We start from the raw sequence: 25,848 nt of genomic DNA, 5'->3' as shown, positions 1-25,848 counted from the left end.
CAGGGCCCTGCCAGTGGGCTCCCCGCAGGCTCTGCGACAGCCTGTGGAACCCTGCGTCAGAACTTGAGTGTCATGGGGGGACGTCTTCCTGTGGAACGAGACCCAGTGCCGGGTGGGGACCGAGGAGGAGCCTGCGGCACACTGGGGCCCGTCTGCAGGGACCCATCTGGGGACCCACCTGTGGGAAGGAAGGCTGGATGGGAAAGAGGAACGACCCACTGAGACCCACTCCCATCTCACGTACTCCAAACCCGAGACTCGGTGGCCAGCAGTCCCGTGGAGCTGCACGCACCTGGCCCAGGACTCCAGAGAGCCTGCGGGAGCTGCAGGCCTGTGACTGCCCACGCCAGCATGGAGGGCCAGCCATCGGTGACCAGGGTGCACGCCTGTGCCTGCTGTGCCTGACACCACATTGACCTTAAAGGCGTAGGGCAGCAGCTGCTGCCGCCTTCCACATAGCTTGCAGACCTCACTTGTGGCCTGAATGCAGAATTGGGGAGGAGTGGGGGCTTCGGGAAGTGTCATGCCAGCCTCACCGAGGTGATGCCACGGGAAACCTCCACCATGACTGTCCACCCACCTGGCTCTGTGCACACTGCTCTGAGGCAGTGACCTCCCAGTGAAGGTAGTGGCTGTGCTGTGGTCCAGTGAGGCACGATGCCTCGGCCTCTGTGTGCTGGGGACTCCCTCATGCCCCGAGGTCTGTCCTTCTACTCTGGGTGGGGAATGCCATCAGTCCTGGCCAACTCCCACTGCCCCCATCAAGAGCCTGTCACTCAAACACTGCGACCCACAGTTAGCTGCCGTTAGCACTTTGTAGACGAGCAGGGAGGGGAACGGGAGTGGGGAAGGAAGGAGTTTGGTGATCCCGCACCGATACGTGCCTATGGAAACAGGAGGGCACGCTCTCGGCCAGTTCAGCCCTCTTCCTCCAGTGGCCAGTGTCTTGGCTGGTATTGGTGACTCCCTCCCTCCCCTTTTGCAGGCGGAAGGGCTTATGTGCAGCTGCGCGGGGATGGCCAGGACTGTTCTTGCTCGTTCACTGTCCACAGTGACCTGTGACCACGGTCCTCAGTGCCATGTGGCCATCGCCCACATTCTGTGTGGCATCCTTAGCCTCCTCAGCAATGGCATTACACAGGCACCTTAACTGGTCCCCATCTCTGTCACCCCGACTCAGTCCTTCTCGGTGCTGTCCCCAGAGGTACCTCTTCAGTCACCTGCCTGCAGCCCATTGCTCCAGCTGAAGTGTCTTCTTACCTGTCATTTGTTGTGGCTCAAGTTCGTTCCTCAGACAGGCTAGAGAAGTGAATGTCTTCCCGATACATCGGGGAAGGAGAGACACAGAGGAACTGGACCTGGCCCCAAGGAGCATGCCCTCCCACAGGGCTGACGTCAGATGCCAGTCTGGCCGGTCCCTGGGGCTTACTACACCAGACAAAGCCGGCTGTCCCTCAGAGGGGGCAGGGGGACTTCAAGTTCAGCTCACAGTTCTTCCTTCGACAAACGTTCATGCACTTGCCCTGCGCCAGGTGCTTTGTCCCTTCTGGGACAACCCCTTCTGACAAGGCGGTCTCCCTTCCCTCGGGTGGCTCATGGCCCGCTGTGGGAGACAGAGGGACGGATGGCCAAGACTGCAGCAGGATGAGTTTCATGCTGGCTGGTGTGGAGGCGCCTAGGAGGGCGTCTGGCCCAGCGTCAGCTCGGGCAGGCACAGCAAAACGGCGCAGGCCAAGCGGCTGCCCCCCAGGCGCTCACCCACTCACTGCCCGAGGTGGGGAGCCTGAGACCAGGGCCCAGCACGGTCTGGCCTGGTGAGAGCTCTCTTTCTTCCTGGCCCACTGGCAGCGCCTTCTTCCTGGGTCCTCACGGGGCAGGGACAGCCTTTCAGCATGAGGCCCTACCCTGCAACCTCATTCAACCTTCGTTCTGTAGGGAAGCTCTTTCTCCAGCCCAGTCGTTCTCGAGGGGCTAGAGCCTCAGCAGGTGGCTTTGTTCCCGCAGCGCAGAGTGAGAGGGGGTGTGAGTGTCGTCTGCAAGTCCGAGGGGGACCTTAAGGTGGGGGTGCCTTGGGCTGGATCTGAACAGTAGGAAGGGCTTGTGCATGTGGCGATGCCAACAGGGAGTAGGATGTCACAGCCTAGAAAGGACTTGGACATGAAGGTGTGGGCGCGGGAGCAAGTGGACCTCGGCGGCCCAGGGTCTCAGCGGGTGGGACGCACAACAGAACGGGGGCAAGGCCCACCTGGCAAGACCCTGGCGAGGATTCCACAAGACAGGGTATGCCAAATGCCCAGCCGTACTCAACAGTCTGGAAATGGTTTTTCCCCATACAGGACTTTCAGTCACTTTAGTTGAAAGACCTCCATTGAGTTTCCACCGCCCATGCGTTGGCGCCATTTTTCCTTGTCCGCGTGAGTGGGCGTCTCCCCAGCGCAACGGGCGCAGGTGCCTCCAGCGCGTGGGTAGAATAGCGCACGCAGGCCCAGATGAGGTTTCCGTAGTGAGGTCTTTTTTTACCTTTCTCTCTCTCTTTCGGGCAGATTATGACTCGGATGCGATGAGTAGCTCTTACGAATCATACGATGAAGAGGAGGAGGATGGAAAGGGGAAGAAAATGAGACACCAGTGGCCCTCGGAGGAGGCCTCCATGGACCTGGTGAAGGACGCCAAGATCTGTGCCTTCCTGCTGCGCAAGAAGCGTTTTGGACAGTGGACCAAGTTGCTCTGCGTCATCAAGGACACCAAACTACTGGTAAGTCAGCCTAGTGAGCTGATGGCTCTTGGGCGAAGCTGGTGCCACCTCCGTGGCAGCCTCACTCGCTGGCACCCACAGCACTGCCATCGCAGGGGGGAGAGGGAGCACAGGCCTCAGAGCCCACGGAGTGCTCGCAGTGTCTGGCGCCGGCCTGCGCCCGCCCCGGGTAGGCTGTCAGCAGGCGCTGGCTGACACGGCCAGGTCTTTAATGCAGAGGTTTGGCCAGCTCCCCAAAGCACGAAGCGGGCAAAATCCTCCCCTCCTGGCGGTGTCTGCGGTTTGTGTCCGTTGAAAAGCGTAATGCTTACCCTGCCAGAAGTTGCAGGGTGGACTTTCTCATCCACAGTGAGTCAGTGGATTCCTCAAAGCCAGGTCAGAGAAGGGGGCGTGGCCAGCCAGGGGGCGTGGTCAGGACAGGAAATGCTTTGGAAAGCTGCAGGGCTGTTCTCTCCCTTTTCTTTCTTCCTCCCTCCCTCCCTCCCTCCCTCCCTCCCTCCTTTCCTTCCTTCCTTCCTCTCTCCCCCTTTCTTTCTGTCTTTTCTTTCTTCTTCCTTCCTTCCTCCTTCCTTCCTTCCTTCCTTCCTTCCTTCTTCCCTTCCCTTCCCTTCCCTTCCCTTCCCTCTTCCCTTCCTTCTTCCTTTTCCTTCTCTGGGTCTTGCTGTAGCAGGTTTCTCTCCCTTCCTCCTTCCCACCTGCCTTCCCACCTGCCTTCCCAGCTTTAGAAACCTCGGTTGATTTTAGAATCATGAATTTTAGGGCATGCTTTTGCTTTTGTTTTTTTCTTCAAATTAACCTTGAGGGGGAAAAATGGCTCAGAACTCTTATCATGAAAACAGAACTCACGCACAGTTATGTCACTAACTGTGACATAACTGTCACTTTTAGAGGGGCAGATAGCTTTTTATAGATTCATCCGAGAATTATGGGAATCTTATTTTACTAGATTCTTAGGGCATTGTATATTGCCTAATTAGTGGTTTTGTTCCATCTTTTTAAAGAAAACAGCGAGAGTACATGTTTTCTCCACATGTGTGGCCTGACATTTCCCCAAATCACAGTGTGCCAAAGATGATGCCGTGGGAATTTTAGAGAGTGGGGGGAGAAGAGGAGAAGGAGGAACATGGCACTTACTAACCACCTGCCACGGTGGCTGCAGGACGCGGGTGTGTCACACAGACAGACGTGCAGACAGTACCCGGCGCCTTGGGGCTGAGCCACGCCGAGTGTGTGCAGGAGCCTGCTGCATGCAAGGGCCAGCCACTCGGAGGCGCCGCGTCCTCACGCTCACCCCACTACTGCCCTCTGGGTCCCCGCCTTTCCCTCCTTTTCCTTCACTTCTTCCACCCCCTGCCCAGAGGCCCGCCCTCACAGCCAGGATGGTGACACCTGCCATGTACAGTGGCACTAACTGTCTCAGAGGAAACTCATGGAAAACCGTGTGGACGTACTGTTTTCAGTGAAGTGCAGAGTCGAAGTTAGTTACTTCTCTCCTGGAGGTTTTTTGGTTCTGAAACAGCCTGTGACCCAGATGACCCCTGCTGATGTTGAAAAGAGATGGCAGTGGCCACAGCGGCACACGCTGTCCAAGTCCCAACAGTGCAGACGCCGCAGTGACCTGCCCCCAGCTCTGGCCTCCAGTGCTCCCCGACGGCTTGCCCACAGGCACACCGAGCCGCTCTGGGTGCGCAGAGCCCCCTTCAGACCCCTAGGGCCCATCCCCTCACTTGCAGAAAGGGGTCCAAGCAGACAGCGCGTCCAAGGTCATGATTCCTTCCCAGTGGGTCTGCATCCGATGTCACACCTGGATGTGAAGGCCCAGACTCATGGGACAACCCGATGGCACCTTCCAGCTCCAGAGCCCTGAAGGTCTGCCCACCGAGACCTTTAAATGAATGGCCCTGTGGCTGGGCCTGCTTCCTGCCCTCCTGCAGGAGTCGCCCTCAAGGGTGCCGCCAAGCGAATGTCCTGTGTGCCATGCTCGGTTGCCATGCTCTGTTCCCACCTCCCAGTGGCAGTGGGTCAGATCACCGAGGACGTGCCTGTCCCGAGGAGTTGGACCTAAGCCGTGAAGTTCCCTTTCCCCACCGCGCTCTCCCTCGCTTCCCTAGGGATGCGGAACGCAAGGTGCCTGGTGGACGCTCGCAGCCAGCGGAGCTTAGCTGGTTTGGGTGCAGTTTTTGTTCTCTTTTTAAAAAGACAGAGTAACCATCAGTTGAGCTTTTTAAAAGGCGACCTGTCCCACCTGTGTGCCCTTCGAGAGCTGTGGTGGTGGAGGTGTTGGTCCTCGTGGGACGATGGCACTGCAGACTTGGTGATAGGTGTTACTGTTACTAATACAATTCAGGGAAATAACAATAGCTCATTTTACAAGTGAGGAAACAGGCTCGGAGAGCTTAAGGGACTTCTCAGACCCAGATTGAATTAGTAGGAGAGGGAGGACCCAGGTGTCTGGCCTCCTGCGTGGTGGGCACGTGTGTATCCACGAAAAGGCATGCTTGTGGGCATCAGGGACACAATCGAACCACGGTGGGCCAGGCGCCTCTGGATGGAGGTGTGGCCCCAGGTGACCCAAGCCCCAGGGGTGATGGGAACTAGGTCTCAGATTCCCCCAGCAGTGAGGTCTGTGGAGTGAGTGCAGGTGTGCAATTAGCGCAGCGTGAGTTTGGGGTCCTCTACTCAACTAGAAAGCAAACCTTAGCAGGTATTTCTGTCTGTTGGATGTTGCTATTTATACCCTTACTGAAATCATTCTTTCCAAAAGAGGACAGAGATGAGATGGGCGGACGCCAGTGACAGGTTGTGGAAGAGCGCATCCAGGCTGTGCTGTCTCAGCAAATCTGAGACACCGCCTCCGTGCAACTCACTGGGAAGCCCCGTGAGGACGTGAGCCTGGGCTGGCAGGGCCTTCCTGCCCCCTGCCAGGTCATCTCACTGATGGCCGGTGGGCGTGGCTGAAGGAAATGAGTAGGTGTGCTTCCACGCGTGCGGAGTGTGGGTGGGGAGCGGTGAGAACAGCAGGGAGCCTGCAGGTCTGTTTTCCACTTGCCAAGCGTCCCCACCGTTTGGTCTGACCCCCAGATGCCACGCCCACACTCCCGTGTCCATGGGGCCCAAGTTTTCTCAGTGTGGGACCTCCCACGTGGCCTGACTGGGCTCTCCCTGTCGCGTGCAGTGCTATAAGAGTTCCAAGGACCAGCAGCCGCAGATGGAGCTGCCTCTCTCGGGCTGCAGCATCACGTACATCCCGAAAGACGGCAAGAAGAAGAAGCACGAGCTGAAAATCACTCAGCAGGGCACAGACGCCCTCGTGCTGGCGGTGCAGAGCAGGGAGCAGGCGGAGCAGTGGCTGAGGGTGAGTTGTCGGCGCCCTTTCCGGGCCCGTTTCTGCTCTAATCCCCGCCTCTCGGGCATGCGCCAGCACGGGTTAATCCGAGTAGTCTGGTCTTTGACCGCGGGTTATTATGATTACTTTTACTCACTCCAACCTGTCTTCCAAAGGCAGCCTGGTCTCTATTTGCAGGCTGCATCTAGAACTTTCTCTCTGACTTTGATTTTCTGGTTTCACCATTTGTGCCTGGTTTTGAGCTCTTTCTTATTTATTCTGCTTGGGATTCCTTGGGCTTCTGAAGTTGGTGGCGTGTCATCTTTCTAGGTTTCAGAAAAATTTTCAGCCGTTTCTCTTAAAATATAACTTGACCCTCTTTCCTCTTCTCCCCCAACTACATTTAAATATATGTTAGACTTTTTCAGTATATTAAACTTCTTCACTTTGTTACTTACTATCTCCCATTTAAAAAAAATTTTAGTCCGGGTAATTTTTTCTTGTTACTTCCCAGCTCCCCATTTCTCTCTGTAGCTGTGTCTAACATGCTGCTAACTTTGTTCCTGTTTTGGTGCAGCAGGTTTTAATTCTAGGGTTTCTGGAGGTTTCTTTTGGAAGCGTTTGATTGCCTTTCAGTGTCCGTGGCAGGCGCGCGGCAGGCCTGGCTGGCTGGGCCGCGGTTCTAGGGGGGTTCGCCGGGCCTCCCTCTATCCGCCTCTCTGTCACCCTGGGGGGAATCTGTGCTCGGCGTGCTGACAGCTGCCGCCCCAGCCCTGCCCCCGCCCCGGCTCCAGACAGCCACCCATCCGCCCTCTCCCCAGGAGTCTGCCCGTTCTCCACATTGCACGTAAGTGCCCTCGGGCAGCGTGGCCCGAGTGGCTGGCCTCTTTCACTTGCTGCCGTGCTTTCAGGGCCTTTCCGCACTGTAGCGGGTGTCAGTACTGCCTTCCTCTGTGGGCTCTCTATGTCAGAGCGAAGCGACTGTTGTGTAATCCAAGGGCTTGAAAATTTAATCCTGCGTTTTCTTCTGATACCTTCATATAGTAGTAGCTCTTAAAGTCAGCCTGTGGCCCCTTTTTTATTAATACAAACCGCTGTCATTCCATATTGCCGTAAATGCGTTGTCCAGGCTGTTAATATTTGGGACGCAGCTTTTGTAAAACCATTGGTCTCTCTCAAGTAAGGCACCAGGCCTTTGTCAGGCACAAGGGCAGAAGGGCCGGCCAGCCGGGGTGCGCACGGCGCGGCGCAGAACACTTTCCTGCCAGTTCCGGGCCGACGTTTATTCCTCTTCTTCCGCCTGCAGCTTCCATCACCAGCGGCTCTTGCCAAACTTAACGGACTATGTGCGTGTGCAGATGCCAAAAACATGAGCCGTTTTGTCAGGGGCAGGCAGAGCACAAGAGCCAGCACTCCCGGAAACGAAGCGGTCAGGTTTCCTTGAAAATGTGCACAGACCATGTTTCTGCAGAGGAGAGCTCAGATTAAAAGCAAACAGACATACCACAGAACACGTAACAATCCATTTGAAGGGTTTGTGATTCTGAATTGGATTCAACTCTCTTAAATACATATCGAACTTCTCACAGGACATGGCTCTTTAAAAGGAAATAAGAAGTTCAGAAACCTTGTCCGTGGTGCCCATGTGTGTGGGTGATGAGCCTTTTCTTACTTCCTAATAAATTTGCAGGGGCCGAGTGGCCGCAGATAGAGACCAGAGTAGAGAGACAGTTCCAGGCCGCTCCCTGTCCTGGGACACGCCTGTCATCCAGTCTGGGGAAGGGTTAAATCATCTTGCCATGCCGGGATTCACGCGCACCCCTCGCCTGGCTGGGGTGCCGGGGTCTGCCCCGTGGGAGGAGAGGCTGTGCCGCACGGGGAGCTGGAGCAGTAGCAGGGGGGTGAGAGAGACTCACACGGCCTGCGTACAGCGTGTAGGTGTCGGGGGGGAGTTTCCCAGGGAAGGCAAGTTTGTCAGCCAGCTTCGGTGGCTCAAGGAGATCAACTGGTGACTTCAGTGACTGCTCAGGTCCCCACACCTTTGGGGCCAGTGGGACTTGATAGGAAACAGGTGAGAGTCGTGGAGACAGTCTAGTGGCCAGAGCGAGTGCTGTGCCCGCATAGTGACAGCCAGCGTGGGCTGTGTTGGTGCTGCAGGCCCTTCCCCCACTTTTAAAAGTGCATTTTCCTTGAAGATTTGAGAAATCTGTGCAGAAGACTGGGGAAGGTTTGTCACGAGCGTTTATATATTTTATGTGGCAGCCAGCTTTCTTTTTACGTTTTTTTTTTCATTTTTTCTTTTTTTCCCACAGAACATTTGAAGTCCGATTTATGTCTTCATTCCCTTTTCTTTAATCAAACTACTTTTTTAGTTGTTCTTAAGTGCTAGGCATTGAGAATACACCCACATAAGAAAGTGTAGCTCTTGTGTGAGAATGAGCACAACTTATGGAAGGGACAGATCCATACATACTCGAGGTGCATGGAACCAGCGTCTGACCGGAACACGTGGCTGGCTGTAGCACGTGGAGGGGCCAGCCGTACCATCTCCTGTCGTGGGAGGTCAGTGTGGACTTCCTGGTCATGTGAGATCTAGGCTAAGTCTCAAAGGACAAGTCTTATAAAGCACATGACCTCCAAAGTCACTGTTCCCAGGATGGCAGCCCAGTGTCTGGTGGGAGCAGCCGGACCAGTGCGGCCAAAGGGCTGTGTCCATGCCCCACCGCTGAAACAGAGAGGGAGACAGCTGGGCTGTAGTTAGGTCCCTGCAGGCTGGGTGTGTGGGCTTAGCTTCTCCCTGCAAAACAAAGAGCTCGTGTGATTCAGGGTTGTCTGCACAATCCAACACTTTCACTTAATGCTTTAATTACGGGAAAGGAGCTCAAGTTCTGGGAGAAGGACTGGGCTGGATGCTGCCGCTGCTCTGTCCCTGAGTGTCACAGTGACCCCCAGACGTGCCTGTGCACTTTCTGGAAGAGGGAGACAAGGCTCAGAGTTGGGGTTGGTCAGTGTCACGTGTAAAAGAAGGGGTAGAATGGGGGTTCAAACCCTGGTTGTGTCCGACACAAATGCCCAGGAGTTCCCATTGCATCGTAGACTCTTTTGCTAGAATCTCCAGAATGAATGGAAGTTTACCTTCTGCCCTAAAGACTTGATGAGCACACAGGGGAGGCGAGGGAGTAAAAACCCATGGAAACAGTGGTGAGGTCAGCACGAAGCAGAGACGAGATCGACACCCCTGGGCTGACGCTGCCCTCGGTGCCAGCAAGGACAGCCCTGCAGTGAGCTGCCTGGGCCGTTTCTTCCTCTCTTTTCCTGCTTCGGCCTCAGATGTGGATGTTGCTCCAGTTTGCATAGGACAGCCCAGCAGCAAGATGGCTGGAGACACCGTCCTGGCTGGCGAGTCCCTGGCCCTACCCTGGTGGCCTTGGAGGGGTCCTGGAGGCCATACTGCAGATTACGGCACAGATGTCTGGGCCGGGGCATGTTTGGTTTTGTTTTTCCTGCCCAGAAGGCACTTGGGTTGAACTCAAATTGCAGCTTTGCTCCAAAAAGCATAGAAGACATTTGGAAAGATTTGTCTGCCAGTCAGAAGGGTGTACCACTGGCCCCGGGACCTACAGCATGTCCCTGGCCATCAGCCACGCGCAGCTCACGGCCGGTGCCTGGGCCCGGTGGAAGGACCGTGGGTGACTGTGGGGGCGGCTGTGAGCACCGGTGCACCTCCAGCCAACCCCCACCTGTAGGTTTTGGTCAGGGTCGTCCTCCTCCCCACCCAGGTCACAGGATGCTCAGCTGGGCTGTGCGCAGGATGGTGGCAGCTGCCGCGTTTTCAGTGTGCACAGGCCAGATGCCGGCTTAGGCTGTTTGCACCAGGGTCCCCTCGTCTCTTAATAAGTAGCCAGATGGGTCGTCCTGATCCTCCTTCCTTTGCTAGGGAGGAAACTGAGGCCCGGGGAGGGTGTGACTGGCAGCCAGTGACTGTTGCCTCACCTCACCAGTCACTGAGAAACTGGAGCCGGTCCGACAGGGGCGTCTGACTCCTGGCGCCGCATGCACTGGCCTCGTGTCCTCCCTGCCTTCCCCACATGCCATTCCTCCCTCCTGGCTACACAGGTTTCACTCACCCCTCCACCCCCGGCCCCTCCTCCTGCCTCCCTTACACCCAAATGTCAGGGGTGTCCCTCTGCTGGGCTGTCTTCCAGCTTCCTCCCTCCTCCTCCCTGCTCCACCGAGTGCGCCCTCTCAGTTTGCCTCCAGCCTCCTTGTCCCCAGCGGCTGTCCCCGCCAGCTGTCCCTGCCCTCACAGACTCCCACCAGCCTCCTCTTCTGGCTCCACCCCACCAGCTGACCAGCTCTGGGTCTTTCTCCAGGACCCTCGGTCTGCTTGGTCTCACCTTCCATCCAGGCCTTCTGCCCCCAACTCCCTAGTTTATTTCTAGCCCCAACTGGAAGTTTTTCTTCACCTGCAAACATTCGCCCGGCCCCCCTTCCGCCAGCCTGTTTCTCTCTATCTGCTCCAGCTGAGTAAACAGAGTCCGGGTGCTGTCTCGAACAGGGCCCCTTCCCTCGTGCCCCTTGTCTAACCCCTCATGGGGCCGGCCGAGTCTTCCTTCAGAACTCGTCCGAGTCCCTCCCCTTCTCTCCATCACTGCGACAGTCCCTCCAGTCCACCCGCCACCTCCTCGTGTCCCTTGAACTCCAGTACCGACCTCACTCTAGTTTTCCTGTACTTCTTTTTCTGGCGCCCCATCGTTCTCTCTTCCCGGAGCAGTAAGAGCTCTCTAGCACCTGGTGATGCTTGAAAGTTCAGTATGGTTTAGGCACTGTCTCAAGGAGCTTAATTTTAGGAGGATTGTTGCATCTGTACTTTTCAGACAGGGAAGCTGAAGCTTGTTCCTTAGTCTGTGCCAGGTGAGCCCTGGGCAGACCTGGGCAGCGAGGCTCCACAGCCCGCTCTGAGCTCCGTGCTGTGCTGCTGCCCAGACCACTGGGCTCCCGGGCATCCTCCACACTCAGACAACCCCACCCCCCTCGCCAGGCCCGGGGACACAATGTGACTCAGCTCCTCCCGGCCTCTCCACCCCACCTCCTGCCCCACGGCTCTGTGGGTTGTCCCTGAACACCGCACGCCTGCCGCAGGCCTTTGCTCGTGCCGTTCCCCTAGAACCCTTCCCACTGGCTCTTCACGGCCGGTCCTGGCCGTTTGGCTCAGACCAGCCAGCCCTGTGAGGCCTCTCATGAGCTCTTTCTCTAAAGCAGCCATGCCTACTGGACCAGGGCCGCTTGTTCTCTGGGGCATGCACCACGGCCTCGCACCACCCGCACCGTGGGCGATGCTCACTGTCCACGTGATCCCTCCGTCTTCCTGAGTGGGGGCCCGTGCAGGCAGGACCCTCGCTTGCACATGCGGTTCCCCACAGCTCCCAGAGTCTGAGTGAGCACCAGTAGCGGTAGATGCTCGGGGCATGGGCACCTGCACGAACAGTGAGTGCCCGGCGCCCACGGGCTTCCTGCCGCACTGTGTGCCCTCATTCATCTCAAGCTTCGACTGTTCACATAGGTGTCTTTGGACACACTAAAAAATGTCACACTTGTTACAGGTGGTCAAAGAAGTCTACAGCGGCTGCAGTGGGCCTGTGGATTCTGAATGTCCCCCCTCATCAAACTCGCCCGTGCCCAAGGCGGAGCTGGAGAAGGTAGGGGGTGTGTTCTCTCTGGAACCGGTGGCCTCACGGAGGCTTTGGGCCTCCCCGAACGCCCTCAGTATGTTCTCTGAGACTTCCAGCCCTTCTAGTGGAAAGAGAAAAAGAGGCAGGCCTGCTTCCCGTGCACTGCAAGGGCCCGCTCAGACGCTTGAGTTGGCCACGGTAGAGAGAGACTGTGTGGTTGGCTGTGTTGGTCCCAGCTCTAGACGAAGAGATGGATTGAAGATGTCGAGGGCCTCATTCAAGGTCACCTAGCTGTTCTGTGGCAGAGTGGAATCCGCGCCCTTCAGGAACACAGCAGGCACTGGAGAAATGTGCCTCCCCAAAGGGTAGTTCCCAAGAGAGTAGGCCTCAAGCCCTGGCCCTGTGTCCCCGACCCACTGTCCTGTGGGAAGGCCCAGCGAGGGCCCAGCAGTGTGGGACAGGGGCTGGCCCTTCTGGTCAGAAACTCATGAATCCGTCCCTGGCACGCCACAAGCCCAGCTCTCCCTGGGCTTCGGTCCCTGTGTGGATCGCATGCCCATGGAGACCTTCGGCCGCTCCTGTCAGTGGTCTCTCGGGAGCTGAGTCCTGGGGGCTTCCTGGGTCCTGCCTGAGTAGCTCCTGCCAGGGACTAGGCCCTTTTGGTCCACTCTTGTTTCAGTGCAGATCCTCCAGAGAAAGAGAACCACGGGGGCAGAGGGGTGGTGAGTGCGTGCGTGTGTGCATATATTTGTATGTGATTTACACAGGGAACTGTTTGTGTAAGATTTATATGGAGGAATTGGCTCGTGGGATTATGGAGGATGGCAAGTCTAGAATCTGCGGTGTCTGCCAGCAGCTGAAGTCTGAGGTCTCAGCCGGAGAATTCTCCTGGGTTCAGGGACGCAGGCCTTTCTGTTCTGGGCAGGCCTTCGACTGCTTGGACAAGGCCCACCGCACCGGGGAGTGCAGTCTGCTGTGCTCCGAGTTCCCACTAGAGTGTGGGTCTCCTCCAGACCGCCCTCCGAGATGCCACCGAAGTTAGCCTCACAGCCCTCACCCCGACACTGCAGGCCTGTTGCTCTTTGTGTGGGTGGGGTCGCTAAAGCGGCCCCTGCCCGCTGAGGAAGGCTGAGGGAGTCGGAGAGAGCAGGGACGAGTCCCGCGGGAGTGCGTCCACTGTACAGAGGGCGCGGCGCCCTCGGCACCGCACGTTTCACCAGCTCCCCCTGTTCTTGTGTTTCTCTCACCCTCCAGGTGCCCCCATGCACAGCGGTGGCGTGCTCCGTTTTTCTGCTTGCCCTTACACTGTTGCCAGTTTGCCAGGCTTCTTACACTCGGAACAAGCCCTAGTGTTGCTGTGCTTTTAGCAGCCAAATAATATGAAATTCATGACTTTGTTGTATTACCTCCCACTCCCAAATGAAGCCCTTCTTATTTTATTTTTGGCCATTTATTTTATTGTTTTTTGATTGATTTTAGAGAGAAAGAGAACTGACTTGTTGTCCCACAGGTTTGTGCAGTGAATGCATAAAGGAGCGGCTGACTCTTGCGTGAGTCCCGACCGGAGACTGAGCCCACAACCCTGGTGTGTTGGGGTGGTGCTCTGCTCAGCCAGGGCTCTTTTCTGGCCATTTAAAAATAGCCTGGCACCTTTTTGTCAGTCTTTGCTGCTTCTCTGTCACCTGAGAATGGACTCCTAAAGCTGGGTTACCGGACCAAAGGATAGAATTGTTTTTTAAGATTTTGATTCACACTGCTAAGCAAGTTGCTTTCCAAAAAGGCCGGTCCAATTTCACTTCCTGTCCGCAGTGCATCAGAGTTTCCCTCTCACCCACTCACACCACGGGGCTGGTGGCGGCTCCTCGCTTATCTCGGTTTCTGAGGCTGTCCTGTTTCTGGCCAGACCTGTTGACCTGGTTCCCAGGAGCACATCCTGGCTGAGAGCGGGCAGTGTCAACTCTCAGACACTCTGTCACTGGAACTTGGCACATGCCACGTTCCCACAGAATGCCACTCATTCTTTCACCACGCTGTTCCCAGCACAGCCGTGGGGTTTCAGACACCTGCCTGCCATCCTCAGCCAGCGTGGCCTGGAGCTGTCACAGAGTGGGGCTTGCGTCCTGCCCTGCCTGTCTCTGTGGCACTGGGGGATAATGCAGAGGTCTCGGCCAGGGGACAGTGGTTTTTGGGGCCTGTGCCCCAGTGACTCCATGGGTCCTCTGCTCAGAATGAAAGCATTCCAGCTCTCAAAGATGTCTCTTTTTTAAAAAAACTATATTGAACTTGTGGGGGTGACATTGGTAATAAATTACAGGTTTCAAGTGTGTGGCTCTGTAACAAACGACTGCATATTGTGCTGTGTGGTCACCGCCCCAGGTTGGGTCTCCTTCCATCACCATGTACCCCTCCCCCCAACCCCCGACAAGGTCTCTCATTCAGACACCGCCTGAGCATCCCAGCCACGCTCCCACAGCCAGGTGTTGGGGCTGTGCGGCCACCAGCGTCCCGGTGCTCTGGATGGGTGTGACAGTGGCTGGACTCTGTGCACCTGCTGAGCACAGTTGTCACAGGCAGTCACTTGACACTTGCCAGTTGTTCACAGGCAGGAAGCAAGCAGGTGATGCCGTGTTTGTCTCTAGAAGCGCAGCCCGGTTTGGTGAGGGGTGGGTTCGTAATGGTCCCAGCGAGTGTGCACAACTACTCACGGGGAAAAGTGAGCCAAACACCACCATCCTGGTGGCAGGGCCTGTGCTGGTGCGGCCTCAGTGGGTTCGTCTGTGTTCTTCCGATGCTTTTCGAGTTGTGCCTAGCAAGCCCTCTGCTGGCCCGTGTTGTCGTGAATCTGGCCCACACTTTCAGCTTTGAGATGGATTTTGAGTGATCCCCGATATAGGACACCCCTTGGCCAGCGTGACCGTCGTAAGAATAACCACATCCTTTCTGTCATCACAGAAACTGTCCTCGGAGAGACCAAGCTCGGATGGGGAGGGCGTCACAGAAAACGGAGTCACTGTGTGTGATGGGAAGGAACCAGGTGAGCTCCGCTCCTGCCAAAAGGCGTGAACCACAAACAGAAAACCAGCGCTGGTGCCCTGAAGCCGGCTGCTCGACCCCTGCTGGCCGAGAGCTTTCCTCGGGAGCGCGGTCGTGCGGAGGCCATCGTCCTGCAATGCACGACAGAAAGCCAGAGGTCCCCTCTGCGACTTCATTGGCTGTCCCAGCGGGCTGCGGCCTCGGTTTTTCCTGTGTTCTGACAGGGGCCCCGTGTGCATCGAAACTGTGACTCCCAGTGGGCACCGCCCCACCAGAGTTAGCACTGGGGACGTGTTGGTGGTGGCGCCCCGTGGCACAATGCCGGGACAGCCGACTCTCGCGGAGGGACTTTGGGCCACGAGACCAGAGTCATGTATCTGCCTGGTCTCCGCCTTGGCTCCAACTGAGCCATGTTTTCCCTCTTTGGTGCCAGCGCCTCAGGCTCCCCATCTCTGTAGTGAGGAGGCCACACTCACAGATTTCTGGTCGTCTTTTAAAAAGATTTTCTGAAGATGTACTTTACCCTCATTTAGAAAAACTGAATCGCAGTAAAATACACAACTAAACGTATCATCTTAGCCATTGCTAAGTGTCCAGCGACACTAAGTACATTCCCAGTGCTGTGCAGCCACCCCCACCATCTCCCCACACGGACACTCTGTCCCCCCGAAGTGCTCCCTGCCGCCCTGCCCCAGCCCCAGGGACCCCACCCACTCTCCGTGTCTGGCACTCTGACGCCCTGCCGGGCCCTCCTGTTGCTGGAATCACCATGTCTGCCCAGCGTGGCCAGCCCATCTTGCTCCCTTGTGTCCTCCAGGCTCGCCCAGGCTGCACAGGGGTCGGGTCTCCCTCCTCCTAAGGCTGAATAGTGGTTGTTGTGTGGAGGGACCGCGTTCTGTCATCACTCACCTGTGGATGGATGCTTGGGCGGTTCCCACCCTTTGGCTATTGTGAGAGATGCTGCTCTGGACATGGGCATGCAAATACTGAAATTTTTCCTGAAGCCAGCTTTATGGAGGTATGCATTGCACATGGTGAATTTCACCTTTTTTGGCATATAGTTCTTTGGTTTTTGGCCAACACTGGTGTGTGACCATGTGCAGTTGAGACCTAGAACATTTCTTAGGCCCCAAGCGTGCCCTGTGCACCTGTGTCCCTCCCCCTGCCTCTCCATGCCCCTGGCAGCTGCAGATCCATTTTCTGTCCTTCGTAGAATGTCCTGTGAGTGGACGTAGCCTTTCGGTCCACTTCCCTGACTCAGCGCCACACCTCTGGTGGCACCAACTTTCAGCACATGCAGGAGTCCGTGCGGGTTGTTAGCGTGGGTGCCGCACAGCCAGCACGCCTGTTCCCTGACCAGGGGACTGCTGGCTCGTTGGCAGCCCCGAGCCTTTGGGGACGAGGCTACTGTGGACCCACAGTCAGGGTTTTGCCCGACACGGCAGTGCCGAGTGGGCCTCCTCGGTCATCTGGGCCCCCCCAGCCGCAGTGGTGTCGTTTTGTGTGGTGCTGAGCTGGCATCTACGTTTTGGCCCCTCAAACAGCGGTGTAGGGCTGTGTAGCTGCGGTTTGGACTTGCACCTGCCCCTCAACCAGCACGGTGACTGTGGTGATGAGCTTGTTTGCCATCCAGGCTTCCTCTTTGGCAAAATGTCCATTCATGTCTCTAGCCTGTATTTTTATTGAGTTGTTCCTTCTTAGTGTTGACAGAGAGTACTTTGTGTCTTGTGAGTACAAGTCTTCTGGGAGTTGCAATCTGCAGGTAATTTCCTGCCCAGTCGGTGGGCCGGGCTGAGAGGAGGGTGGGCTGGGGGGGCAGGGAAGTCTTCCCAGCCAAAGCCTCTGGGCCTGCCTCTGGAACCTCAGCAGCCAGGCGAGTACCTGCCCACCCCGCTGACCTGCGCCCTGGCACTGGAGTGCAGGGGTGCCTCCCAGCTCCAGTATGAGGTTGCCTTGCACCAAACAGCAGCCCAGGCCAGTCACGTGGGGGCCTGTCACAGAATGATCTGGACATTAGATGGGAGTAATCTGGGCTATCATGATAGGCAAGGCTCATGCCCAAAGGTCCTGGCCCCTGCTCCTGACCACGTGGTTTCCTCCTCATTTGTGCCTGAGTGCAATGTAGTCCTCTTCGTGGGAAGTGACTCAGGGGGAAGGTAACATCTGCTGTCCACAGGGCTTGTCTGTCCTTAGAGCCAGGAAAGCTATCTTTAAGGTCTGCCCTGGGCAGAATAATGTACAGTCTCGGGCCCTGTCGGGGGGCCCAGGCACAGTGGTCGGTCTCTTGCTCGCTGTTCCCTCCCCGGGTCCTGGTAAAAATCGGCCCTGCTGAACGAACATGTGTCTCGGTGTATGTGGACGTTAACATATCCAGGTCTCAGATTCTCCGGGGTGGCTCAGTTTGTTGTTTCGTCTTAGAGAAGAGCAGCCTTCTATACTTTGTAGAAGCGACCTTGGCTCAGACTGTTTCTGCCCAGCGCGGGACTTTGTATATAGTCGACACTCCCCTGGTAGTTCCTGCAGGAAGGTCACGGTCAGAGATCGTTCTGACCTTCTCTCTTACCTTCCAGTCTTGTGGCTCAGCCTTGACAGCCTGGGCTCAGTTTGGAGCCGAGAGATTTCAGTCCAAGTCCCTCCATCCAGCCATATCGTGACCCAGACAAATTGCTGGCTGCACAGAGAAAACTCTAAACTCAGGCAGACAGCAGCTCCTAAACGTCAGACTCGGGAATGAACCTGGACACAGTCCCGACCCCATGTGGTCAAAGCCGCAGGGAGTGACTTTGCACTCCCATCTCTGCTTTCAAAGGGGAGGGTCAACCCCCGCCTGTGATAAACCAGCGCAGCAGAATTCGGGGTGAGTTAGTGAGTGTCCTGCTGTCCTGCCAGTGATGGAGAGAAGGGAGTGAGGTCTTGGCACCACTCCACACGGAAGCTGCGACTGTCCCCAGCAAGTACTGCACACGTGTGACAGTTAACTGTGTGTCCTGGCTCTGTTGGTGGACCCACCGAGTAAATTCGCCAAAGCCACTAACCGCGTCGCCAAAGGCTGGTGTAGAGCAGATGCCCCGTAAGCAAAGTCTGGCGAGAGAGCGTGGCTACGACTGGTGCTTTATTTGAACGTTTTTTCAATTTACGCTCTAGAATTAAACATTTTTTCTGTTGTCATTATTCTCGACAGTTAAGAGGAAAAAAAGTTCCAAATTGGAGGGCAAGGGCACCGTATCTAAAGTCACCGGGAAAAAGATCACCAAGATCATCGGTCTGGGGAAGAAGAAGCCGTCCACCGACGAGCAGACCTCGTCCGCCGAGGAGGACCTGCCCACCTGCGGTAAGAAGGGGCGGCCCCTCGGGCGCACGGCCGTCCTGCCCTGGAGCCGCCCGGTGGCCGCTCACTGGGGGCCCTTGCATTTGGGCTTTTTTGAATAAGGCCTTTGATCTTTTGAACTGGGGAAAATGTTTTACGTTTTTGCCACTTATTGATAAAAAGAAAAACTTAGCAGGGGTTTGAGATGATCTCTGGGGTACTTTCAAGAAGAAAAACAAAGCCTCCCGGATCCCAGAAGATCTCCGGGGTCCCTCCAGGTGTTTGAAGTGGGAGCCACACACAGGCCGCTGCCCTGCCCTGCAGGGTGTAAAGTCTGACCCGGCACTTACGGAACTGAGGTCGGTTCTTCCCCTCCGCTGACGTAATGAACCCAGACTTTCTTATCATGCTCTGCCTCCCAAACTCAAGTTGCAAGCCCAGTCAAACTGATCGACCATCTCCCGCCTCAGCTTTTCATCCGTTACGTGTTTTCTGAGTGGCTGCTGCTGGTCAGAGCCCCGTGAGCCCTGTGGTGTGGGGTAGTGACCCAGGTGGCCCCAGCCCTCTGGCGCCCCCTGCTGAGTAACAGGTGGGCCTGGAGCAAGTGCGGGCCTTGCGAACACGCGGGAACTAACTGATCCGCAGTGTCAGGGGGCGTGGGAGAGACAGCAAGGCCTCCTGGGGCGCCGTGCGTGTTTCCTAGCAACCAGGCAACTCTTCTAAGGGAGACAACTTCAGAAGCTGAATGACAGATATTTACCCTTTTTAAAAAGTTAAGACTGGGTAGTGATTTTCCTTGTAGACTGCCGCGCCCTGCTGAAATCAAATTCAAAGGGACAGGGCGTGAGCGTGGGGCGGAGGGCAGGCCTGGGAGTGGGGACCCAGGGCCACACCGTCCTGGCTGCTGCCTCTTGGAGTGGCTCGGCGCGGGCCCTGTGGGGCTGTCCCCTTCTGCACTGGCCCTGGAGAGCAGGCAGCTGTTAGGGATTAAAAATAGAATGAGGGAATTCTCCCCCAAAGAGTGACAACATTTTTAGCTTTTGTTTTTTAGCCTGCTGTGGGTCAGTGGAGGCAGTCAAAGTCCTTTTGTGAAAAAGTCACCTGGAAGGCAACCTAGAGACTGTGGTCCAGCCCCCCGTGTCGGAACGATAGTGTCTGTCCCCTCCTCCTGTGTGTCCGACCTTCAACCTCAGTCTACGAAAGCAGGACTGACTTCTTTAGGGAAGGGGAAAAAACCTTCTTTTGTGAGGGGAAAAATCTCACAATGTTTGACTGAAATTCCCAAATTGTCGAAGTGAAGGTGGCATTTCGAGGGCTGGTGACACAAGTCGGCCCACAGCTGCTGCTGGAGGACGCCGTCTGGGCCGGGCTGGCCGCGGCTCTCTGACGCTAGGCACACCAGCAAGACAGCCAGCCCTGTCCATCAGCCCACGGATGTGCAGGGCAGGGGGTGGGCGTGAGGCATGGGGACTAATCCTCTGACGGCAATTCCTCGAGTGGGGTCTTCTGCACTCTCTGTGTGGCCTCCATCCCAGAGCCCCTTGCCCAGCAAGCAGGGGTGTCAGGATGCCCAGCAAGAGAGGCACAGCGGGCAAAGTGCCCGGCGGCTGTCGTGGGGTTGACTGAGAACGAATCCGAGGAAGGTGTCGGAAGAGCACTCGAGAGAGCTGCAGGCCAGGCCTCGCTGGGGGCCTTGAACCCTGCACTCACCTCTCGGGGCTGAGCTTCCTCTCACGGGAAGGCTCACCCTGGGCTTCAACCCGCTTCTCCAGCCTTTCTCCGTCCCCAAAGGACCCTCCCAAACGTGCGGCTCAAAAGAGAACCCTGCTCCCGGCTGCTGGGTGCCCATGGGCTCGCCCCTTGCCCTGCTCTGTTGTTCTGCAGAGCACGCCACTCAGAAGTCCGAGTCCAGGGGACCGGGCGTGCACCCTGGGCTGGGGGCACACTGGCGGGGCCCAGGTGGCCGGAGGGAGCCTGGACATTCAGACTGTCCCCCAGGGAGTTAGTTCACTGAACAGTGTTCTTGTGCGGCGGTCAGAGTGCCGTGCTGGGCATGACATGCCTGCCTGTGTGGGGTTTGGGTCTGTTATGTGTTTTTCCTCTATAGCATTTGTCCTTTGCTGATAACGTGTGTAGGACTTAGAACACAAAAGAAGCAAAAACCATCTTCCGAAATCCTTTGGGGAAGCACTTTTTTAAAACTCAGGCTTGGAAAGTGCTGATTTGTTCTGCTCTGAGCCCTGGGGTGTGTGCCCACGCCCAGGAGTGAGTGGCGAGAGGGCCGGTGACTCGGGGGCCCTTTCTTCACCCTTTCCGACTGCGTTCCTTGCGCTGTTTAACTCACTTCTGGATCTGAGTGGAAGGGGCAGTTACTTACCAGTGTTGTGGGTGGTATGGAGTGGTGAGCAGTCGCGGCCACCCAGTGGCCTCTATTTTCCATGCGTGTTATTTCCAGAAAAATGCACTTTGTGTTTGTGACGGGGCAGTGATCAGTTTTTCATCTTTGGAGAGTTTGGTAAACCAGGGGAAACTCTTCCTGTGACTCTGCTGCTTGTGGAGACATGCACAGGCGTGTGCATCTCCACTCCTGTAACACACTGGGGTTCCGTGCAGGGTCAGAGACCTGCGCACAGACTTGCCCACGAGGCCCAGTCCGAGTGCCGAGATGGCATTCGGGCTGGCTGCCACAGGCAGATGGAGCCCTCCAGCCGGCAGCGGCCGTGCACCATGAGGTCACTGGGGCAGCCTGGTCTCCGGGTAGTGACCTCATGCTGAGGTTGTTGCATCATCTGCTGGAATTCTTCCGGTGCCAGGGAACTTGCCGCCCCCGAGACCTCCTGATTCCTGGAAACTTTCATTTCAGACAGTTTGTTCTGGCGGAAAGCCCGTCTGCCCTCCTCTCTTGCTGTGGCTGTGTCACATGTGGCCACTCAGTGCATCTAAACCCCTTTCTCTGGGGGGTTCAGCTCTTTGAAGACGGCCATCATGTCCTCATTTCCCGACCCCGGTGGCTTAGTGGCCTTCCCGTTCTCCAGGCCCCCACAGAAGCGTTCGCTGTCTGGGGTCTGGCTCTCAGCACACGCCGCACACTGCGTCCTGTCGGGGGCCTCTCACAGGGCCCGGACACCGCAGAGAAGCCCAGGGCTTGTCTGACACCCGCCTCGCGGTGGTGGCGGCTCTCCTTGTGTGTTTACACTTGCACCTAAAACAGAGCGAGGGGCCGCCCTGTGCGTGTCCCTGTGCCGGCTCCTTCCACAGGACCAAGCATGGGCCCGAGGCTGTCCCACCAGCAGCACCCTGTCCTCCGTGTCATTGCAGGTCACCTGAGCGTGCTCTCCAACAACCGCTGGCGGGAGCGCTGGTGCCGGGTCAAGGACAACAAGCTCGTGCTGCACAAGGACAGGACCGACCTGAAGAGCCACATCGCCTCCATCCCCCTCCGCGGCTGCGAGGTGATTCCGGGCTTGGACTCCAGACACCCCCTGACCTTCCGGCTGCTTCGCAACGGGCAGGAGGTGGCCGTGCTGGAGGTAGGGTGCGCTCCCTCTGCCAGAGGCCCTGGCCTCAGCGACCGCGCTGCTTTGGTTCCTGTCCTGTCCTCCCTCCCCTGTGTTTGGCTCTGCTCTTCCTCCTCTGTGGTCCCCCCTTCCTGAGGGCGCTGAAGCCCCGACAGTACGGGGCCCCCACTGCTGAGCTGAGTGCAGAGCAGACCCCTCTGCCGAGTCGCCTCCTCGTGCTACTTCCTGTCCACGTGCAGATTCAGTGCAGTTCTGTGTCGTGGGACGCTTGCTGAAAGTGGCCAGGAAGGAACGTGCTTTCCGGCTCCCAGTGGCCCTGTCCTCCCCGGCCCATGACTGTCCACCTGGAAACCGTGGTGTTTCCTCCACGCAGCCTTCTGTGGCCACAACTCTGCGCAAGCAGGGCAGGCGCTCCCAGACGGTGGTGGCCAGTGCGCCGCAGCCGGGGAAACCAGCAGGCTCGGCCTTCAGGAGCCCTGGCTGCCTTCTAGCGTGTGTTCTCTGAGGTGAGGCAGAAAAAGGCAACTAGAGTGAACTTCTCAGCAACGTACTTTTTATTTCTACCACTTGTGGTATTTCCTGCCCATGTTCGTCCAGACCTTCCCCCTCTGTCTTTTTTCCTCTCGACACCATCATGACAGAGATGCAAGGGCGCGTACACAGGCACGTGCCGGGCCTGCACTGCCTGGGCTCTCGGCGGGACTGTCCCAGGGCCCAAGCCCAGGGGTGTTGTGCTGTCTGTGGGCGGAGGGTCTGTCTGGGCAGTGGGGTGGCGGTGTCTCTAGTTCATTGGGTGAGAACCGGATGCTAAGAGACCATGGTGATGCTGGTCAGTGGCGGAAGTAGCCTGGCCTGGGACCAAGGTGACGGGGACCCAGATGGGCACCCTCAAAGGTCTCGACAGGAGAGGGGGTTTGCTTCAGACATGATGTTCACAGAAACTACTTTCGGTGGGAGCAAAAAAGATGAGCAGTGCGGTGTTCCCTCCCGCAGGGCCCAGGCCAGCAGCTGGGAGGGCAGGCCTGTGCTCTGACTCTGCAGGGGGCTGGAGTTCCTCAGCAGGGGGCCAGGCCTGTGGGCGTGTGATCTGGGCCCCTGTCCCGGGCCCATGGCAGCCTTTGATGGCAGCCAAACCTTTCTTCTCTCTCGGCTTCTCTACTTGTCTATAAAAGGTGTGTGGGGCTGGGATCAGTGTGCTGGGCAAGCATTCCCGTGGGCTGAGCCCCGCAGGGCGGGCGGCTGTGGAAGAAAGCTGAGCCGGTAGATGGGAACTGTGCTCTCGGTGGAAAACCGTACCGGGCTCCAGCAGAGTGTTGCCTGGGGATCCGAGAGTGGCGCGGGGACAGCCCAGGGCGGCCTGGACCGGCACACAGTGCTGCTGAGGGCAAGGTGGGCGGAGGCCCAGGGAGGGGCCTGGATGGGCCAGCTTGCTGAGGAAGGTCAGAGATTGACTAAGATGGAGTTACTTCCCTGTCCTGCACCCTTGGGTCCGGTCGCTGTGTCCCCTACTGCAAGGCTCGGTGGGGCTGCTCCTTCCTTCTCGCTTTACTCCAAACCAGCTTCGGGGGCCACCGTCACACGGTCCCTCCTGGGACGCACTGTGACCGTGCTGAAGCTCGTGACCATGAATGGAGTAAAAGGCACTCCCATTCCCCACACAGGCGTCGTCCTCTGAAGACATGGGCAGGTGGATCGGGGTCCTGCTGGCAGAAACGGGGTCCGCGGCTGACCCCGCAGCCCTGCACTACGACTACACAGACGTGCAGACGTCCACGAGCGTCATCCAGACGGCCAGGCAGACCTTCTGGTAAGGCCGCCACTGCGGGCAGGGCCTGGGGGGGCAGCTGGAGGCTCCGCCTCCTGTGTTGCAGTGACCCGCATGTCGGGGGCAGCTGTCCTGTCCGCCCTCTGCTTTCTGTTGGAATGGGGGTGGCAGCCTTCTTCCGTTAAAGGCAAGACAGAAACGATTTCTGGCTTTGTGGGCAGAGCAGCCCCTGTCGTAGCCACTCCCACTGCTACAGTGGCCACAGACGGAGGACAAATGGACAGGCCTGCCCGTGTCTGAACACAGCTGTGTTTGCAGACACAGGTAGTGGGCCGGACGTGGCGTGGGGGCTGTGGCCCGGCATGACGGACCATCCTGTGCATGTGCACTGTCTTCCCGTGGTAGTGTCCTGTCTCATCAGCAGAGGGCGGGCAGGTGACAGTCGCTCCTAGGTGTTCGCGCAGTGAAGCACCTTTGAGGAGCCTTCAAGATGCCCCTGGACCGGGTTGGCCAAGTCCGCCCGTCCAGAGCGACGTGCAGGAAGAGGCGTGGTGGTTGCTGGTGGTGGTCATTTGGGAGTGATGAGGTTTCCAAACAGCACTCCCACGTCCACAGGCAACTGCAGCTGCAGTCAGGGCCCCGAGACCCGCATCTCAGAGCGGCCCCACAAAACGGCGCCTCCCCGGGGGAAACCTTGGCTCACTCTCTGAGTGAGGGGAGAGCGGTCCTCTGAGCCAGATGGGGGAGCGCCGTGTTGGGGAGGGAGTGTGGGCTGCAGTGGCGAGGGACTGCTGTGGCAAGTCTGCACACAGGGGCCGCTCCACCCTCGTTCACGTCTCTCCAGACGCCAGCAGGGAACCTTGCTGTTCCGTCGTGGGTCTCTAGTGAACCCTCTGGTTAGACTTGAGAGGGGGGATTTAACACGGAAACGGTGTTCAGAAGGCAAAATGGGGTTGCTTTCCAGTGGAATAACTGTCTAGGATGAAGTGAACTTTTTCTTTTATGCAAATTGTCAGCCAGTTAAAGAATTTTTTTCAAGATTATTAGGGAGTGTCTGCGCATCAGCTCTCTGAGGGGGAGGGCAATGGTGTGCTTTGGAAAGAAGCAGTAAAAGAAAAAGTAGTCATTTAACTTCCCCTAGTAGCGGTCTGTTTAGGAACCTTGATATTACTAAACTGTCAACATTTTCCTGAGGCCCGCTTTGAAATGAGATCTATAGGTTATATGGTACAAGGGGAGCGTTCTGAATTTTTCTCCTGAAACTCTTTCCCTGCTCAGCTGGGGACTCGTGAGAGAGCCGTGAGGGTGAGGGTGAGCAGGATGACAAGAGCAGGCACACCCTGATAGGGAGCTGTGGTCTAGAGTCTTCGCCTCCCCTGGATCCCCGGGAGACCATGGGAAGTGCTCTTTCTTTTTTTTTAAAGATTTTATTTATTTATTTATCTTTAGAGGGGAAGGAGAGAGGGAGAGAAACATCAATGTATGGTTGCCTTTTGTGCATCCCCTGCTGGGAGTTGGCCTGCAGAGAACTGGCCTGCAACCCAGGCATGTGCCCTGACTGGGAATTGAACCGCGATCCTCTGGTTCGCAGGCCTGTGCTCAATCCACTGAGCTACGCTAGTCAGGGCTTCTTTTTACCGGAAGTGCTCTTTCTTAAGTGCTGGGCAAGCCGGAGGACACCGTGCCCTGTGAGACAGGGTGGGTCCCGGAGGGCGGGTTCTGCGGGGGTTCTCTCACGGGGGCAACTGGGCAGACAGTCCGGTCCGTGGAGACAGGCAGTAGAAAGCAGGGTGCCAGGGGCTGGGGAGTTGAACGGGGATGGAGGTCAGAGTGGGGAGGTGGAAGCCCCCTCTGTGTCTGGGAAGCCTCCCTCTTATGTCCCTGAGTCAGGAGCGCCCTGCTGGGGTCTCTTCCAGACCAGGCAGCTCCTGTCCTGCCCCGTGTGGTCCTCACTCCTCCTGGATGTTGGTGCACCAGCGTGGGTGGCACGGTGCTGGGACCCGGAGACACAGGCGTGCACCAGGCAGGCCCTGCTGAGAGGGACTCCACCTGCCGGCGGGGAGGGAGACACGCGCTGAGCCCAGGACCAGTGTCCCTGTGCGGTGGGCAGACACTGGCAGGGCTGGTCAGCGGCTGGGTCTGTCGTTCGTCCCGTCGCTGACAGAGCTGCACACAGTGCCTGACCCCCAGTGCCCTCAGAGAAGATGTGGAAATGAGGGAACCTTGAATCTACATTCATGAGCAAATCAGAAATCCTTGGTTGTTGCCAAACCCCCACATGTGTAAATTTTTCTCTTGTATTTTTTCTTTTCCCATGTATACTTCTATGTATTTTAACTGTGGGATAAATCGTTTATAGTTTTCATCAGAAAAAGCAAGAGGAGTTATTTCACCAACTGTGAGAGCATGTGTTCAGGGCCCAGTGAGGCCTGCACAGCCGCCTTCGGCCAGCAGAGGGCAGCAGCTGCGCTCT

General features: G+C 57.2%; 1 protein-coding gene across 3 annotated transcripts in view; it reads left to right on the top strand.

Moving 5' to 3' along the window:
* The window catches only part of AFAP1 (actin filament associated protein 1), a 92,224-nt gene that overhangs the window by 47,040 nt on the left and 19,336 nt on the right, over positions 1-25,848 (top strand). For all 3 annotated transcript variants that reach the window (XM_037046308.1, XM_037046329.1, XM_037046319.1), the window contains exons 5-11: positions 2,544-2,755; positions 5,931-6,110; positions 11,684-11,779; positions 14,705-14,786; positions 17,967-18,116; positions 21,411-21,622; positions 23,272-23,417. In XM_037046308.1, coding sequence (XP_036902203.1) covers positions 2,544-2,755; positions 5,931-6,110; positions 11,684-11,779; positions 14,705-14,786; positions 17,967-18,116; positions 21,411-21,622; positions 23,272-23,417 — 1,078 coding nt within the window. The remainder of the gene's footprint in view (positions 1-2,543; positions 2,756-5,930; positions 6,111-11,683; positions 11,780-14,704; positions 14,787-17,966; positions 18,117-21,410; positions 21,623-23,271; positions 23,418-25,848) is intronic.

Source organism: Sturnira hondurensis, unplaced genomic scaffold (assembly GCF_014824575.4).
Source record: "Sturnira hondurensis isolate 20B ecotype Veracruz unplaced genomic scaffold, ASM1482457v3 Scaffold0000780, whole genome shotgun sequence".
In the NCBI taxonomy this organism is placed as follows: Eukaryota; Metazoa; Chordata; class Mammalia; order Chiroptera; family Phyllostomidae; genus Sturnira; species Sturnira hondurensis.
This window is presented reverse-complemented; position numbering and strand designations above follow the sequence as displayed.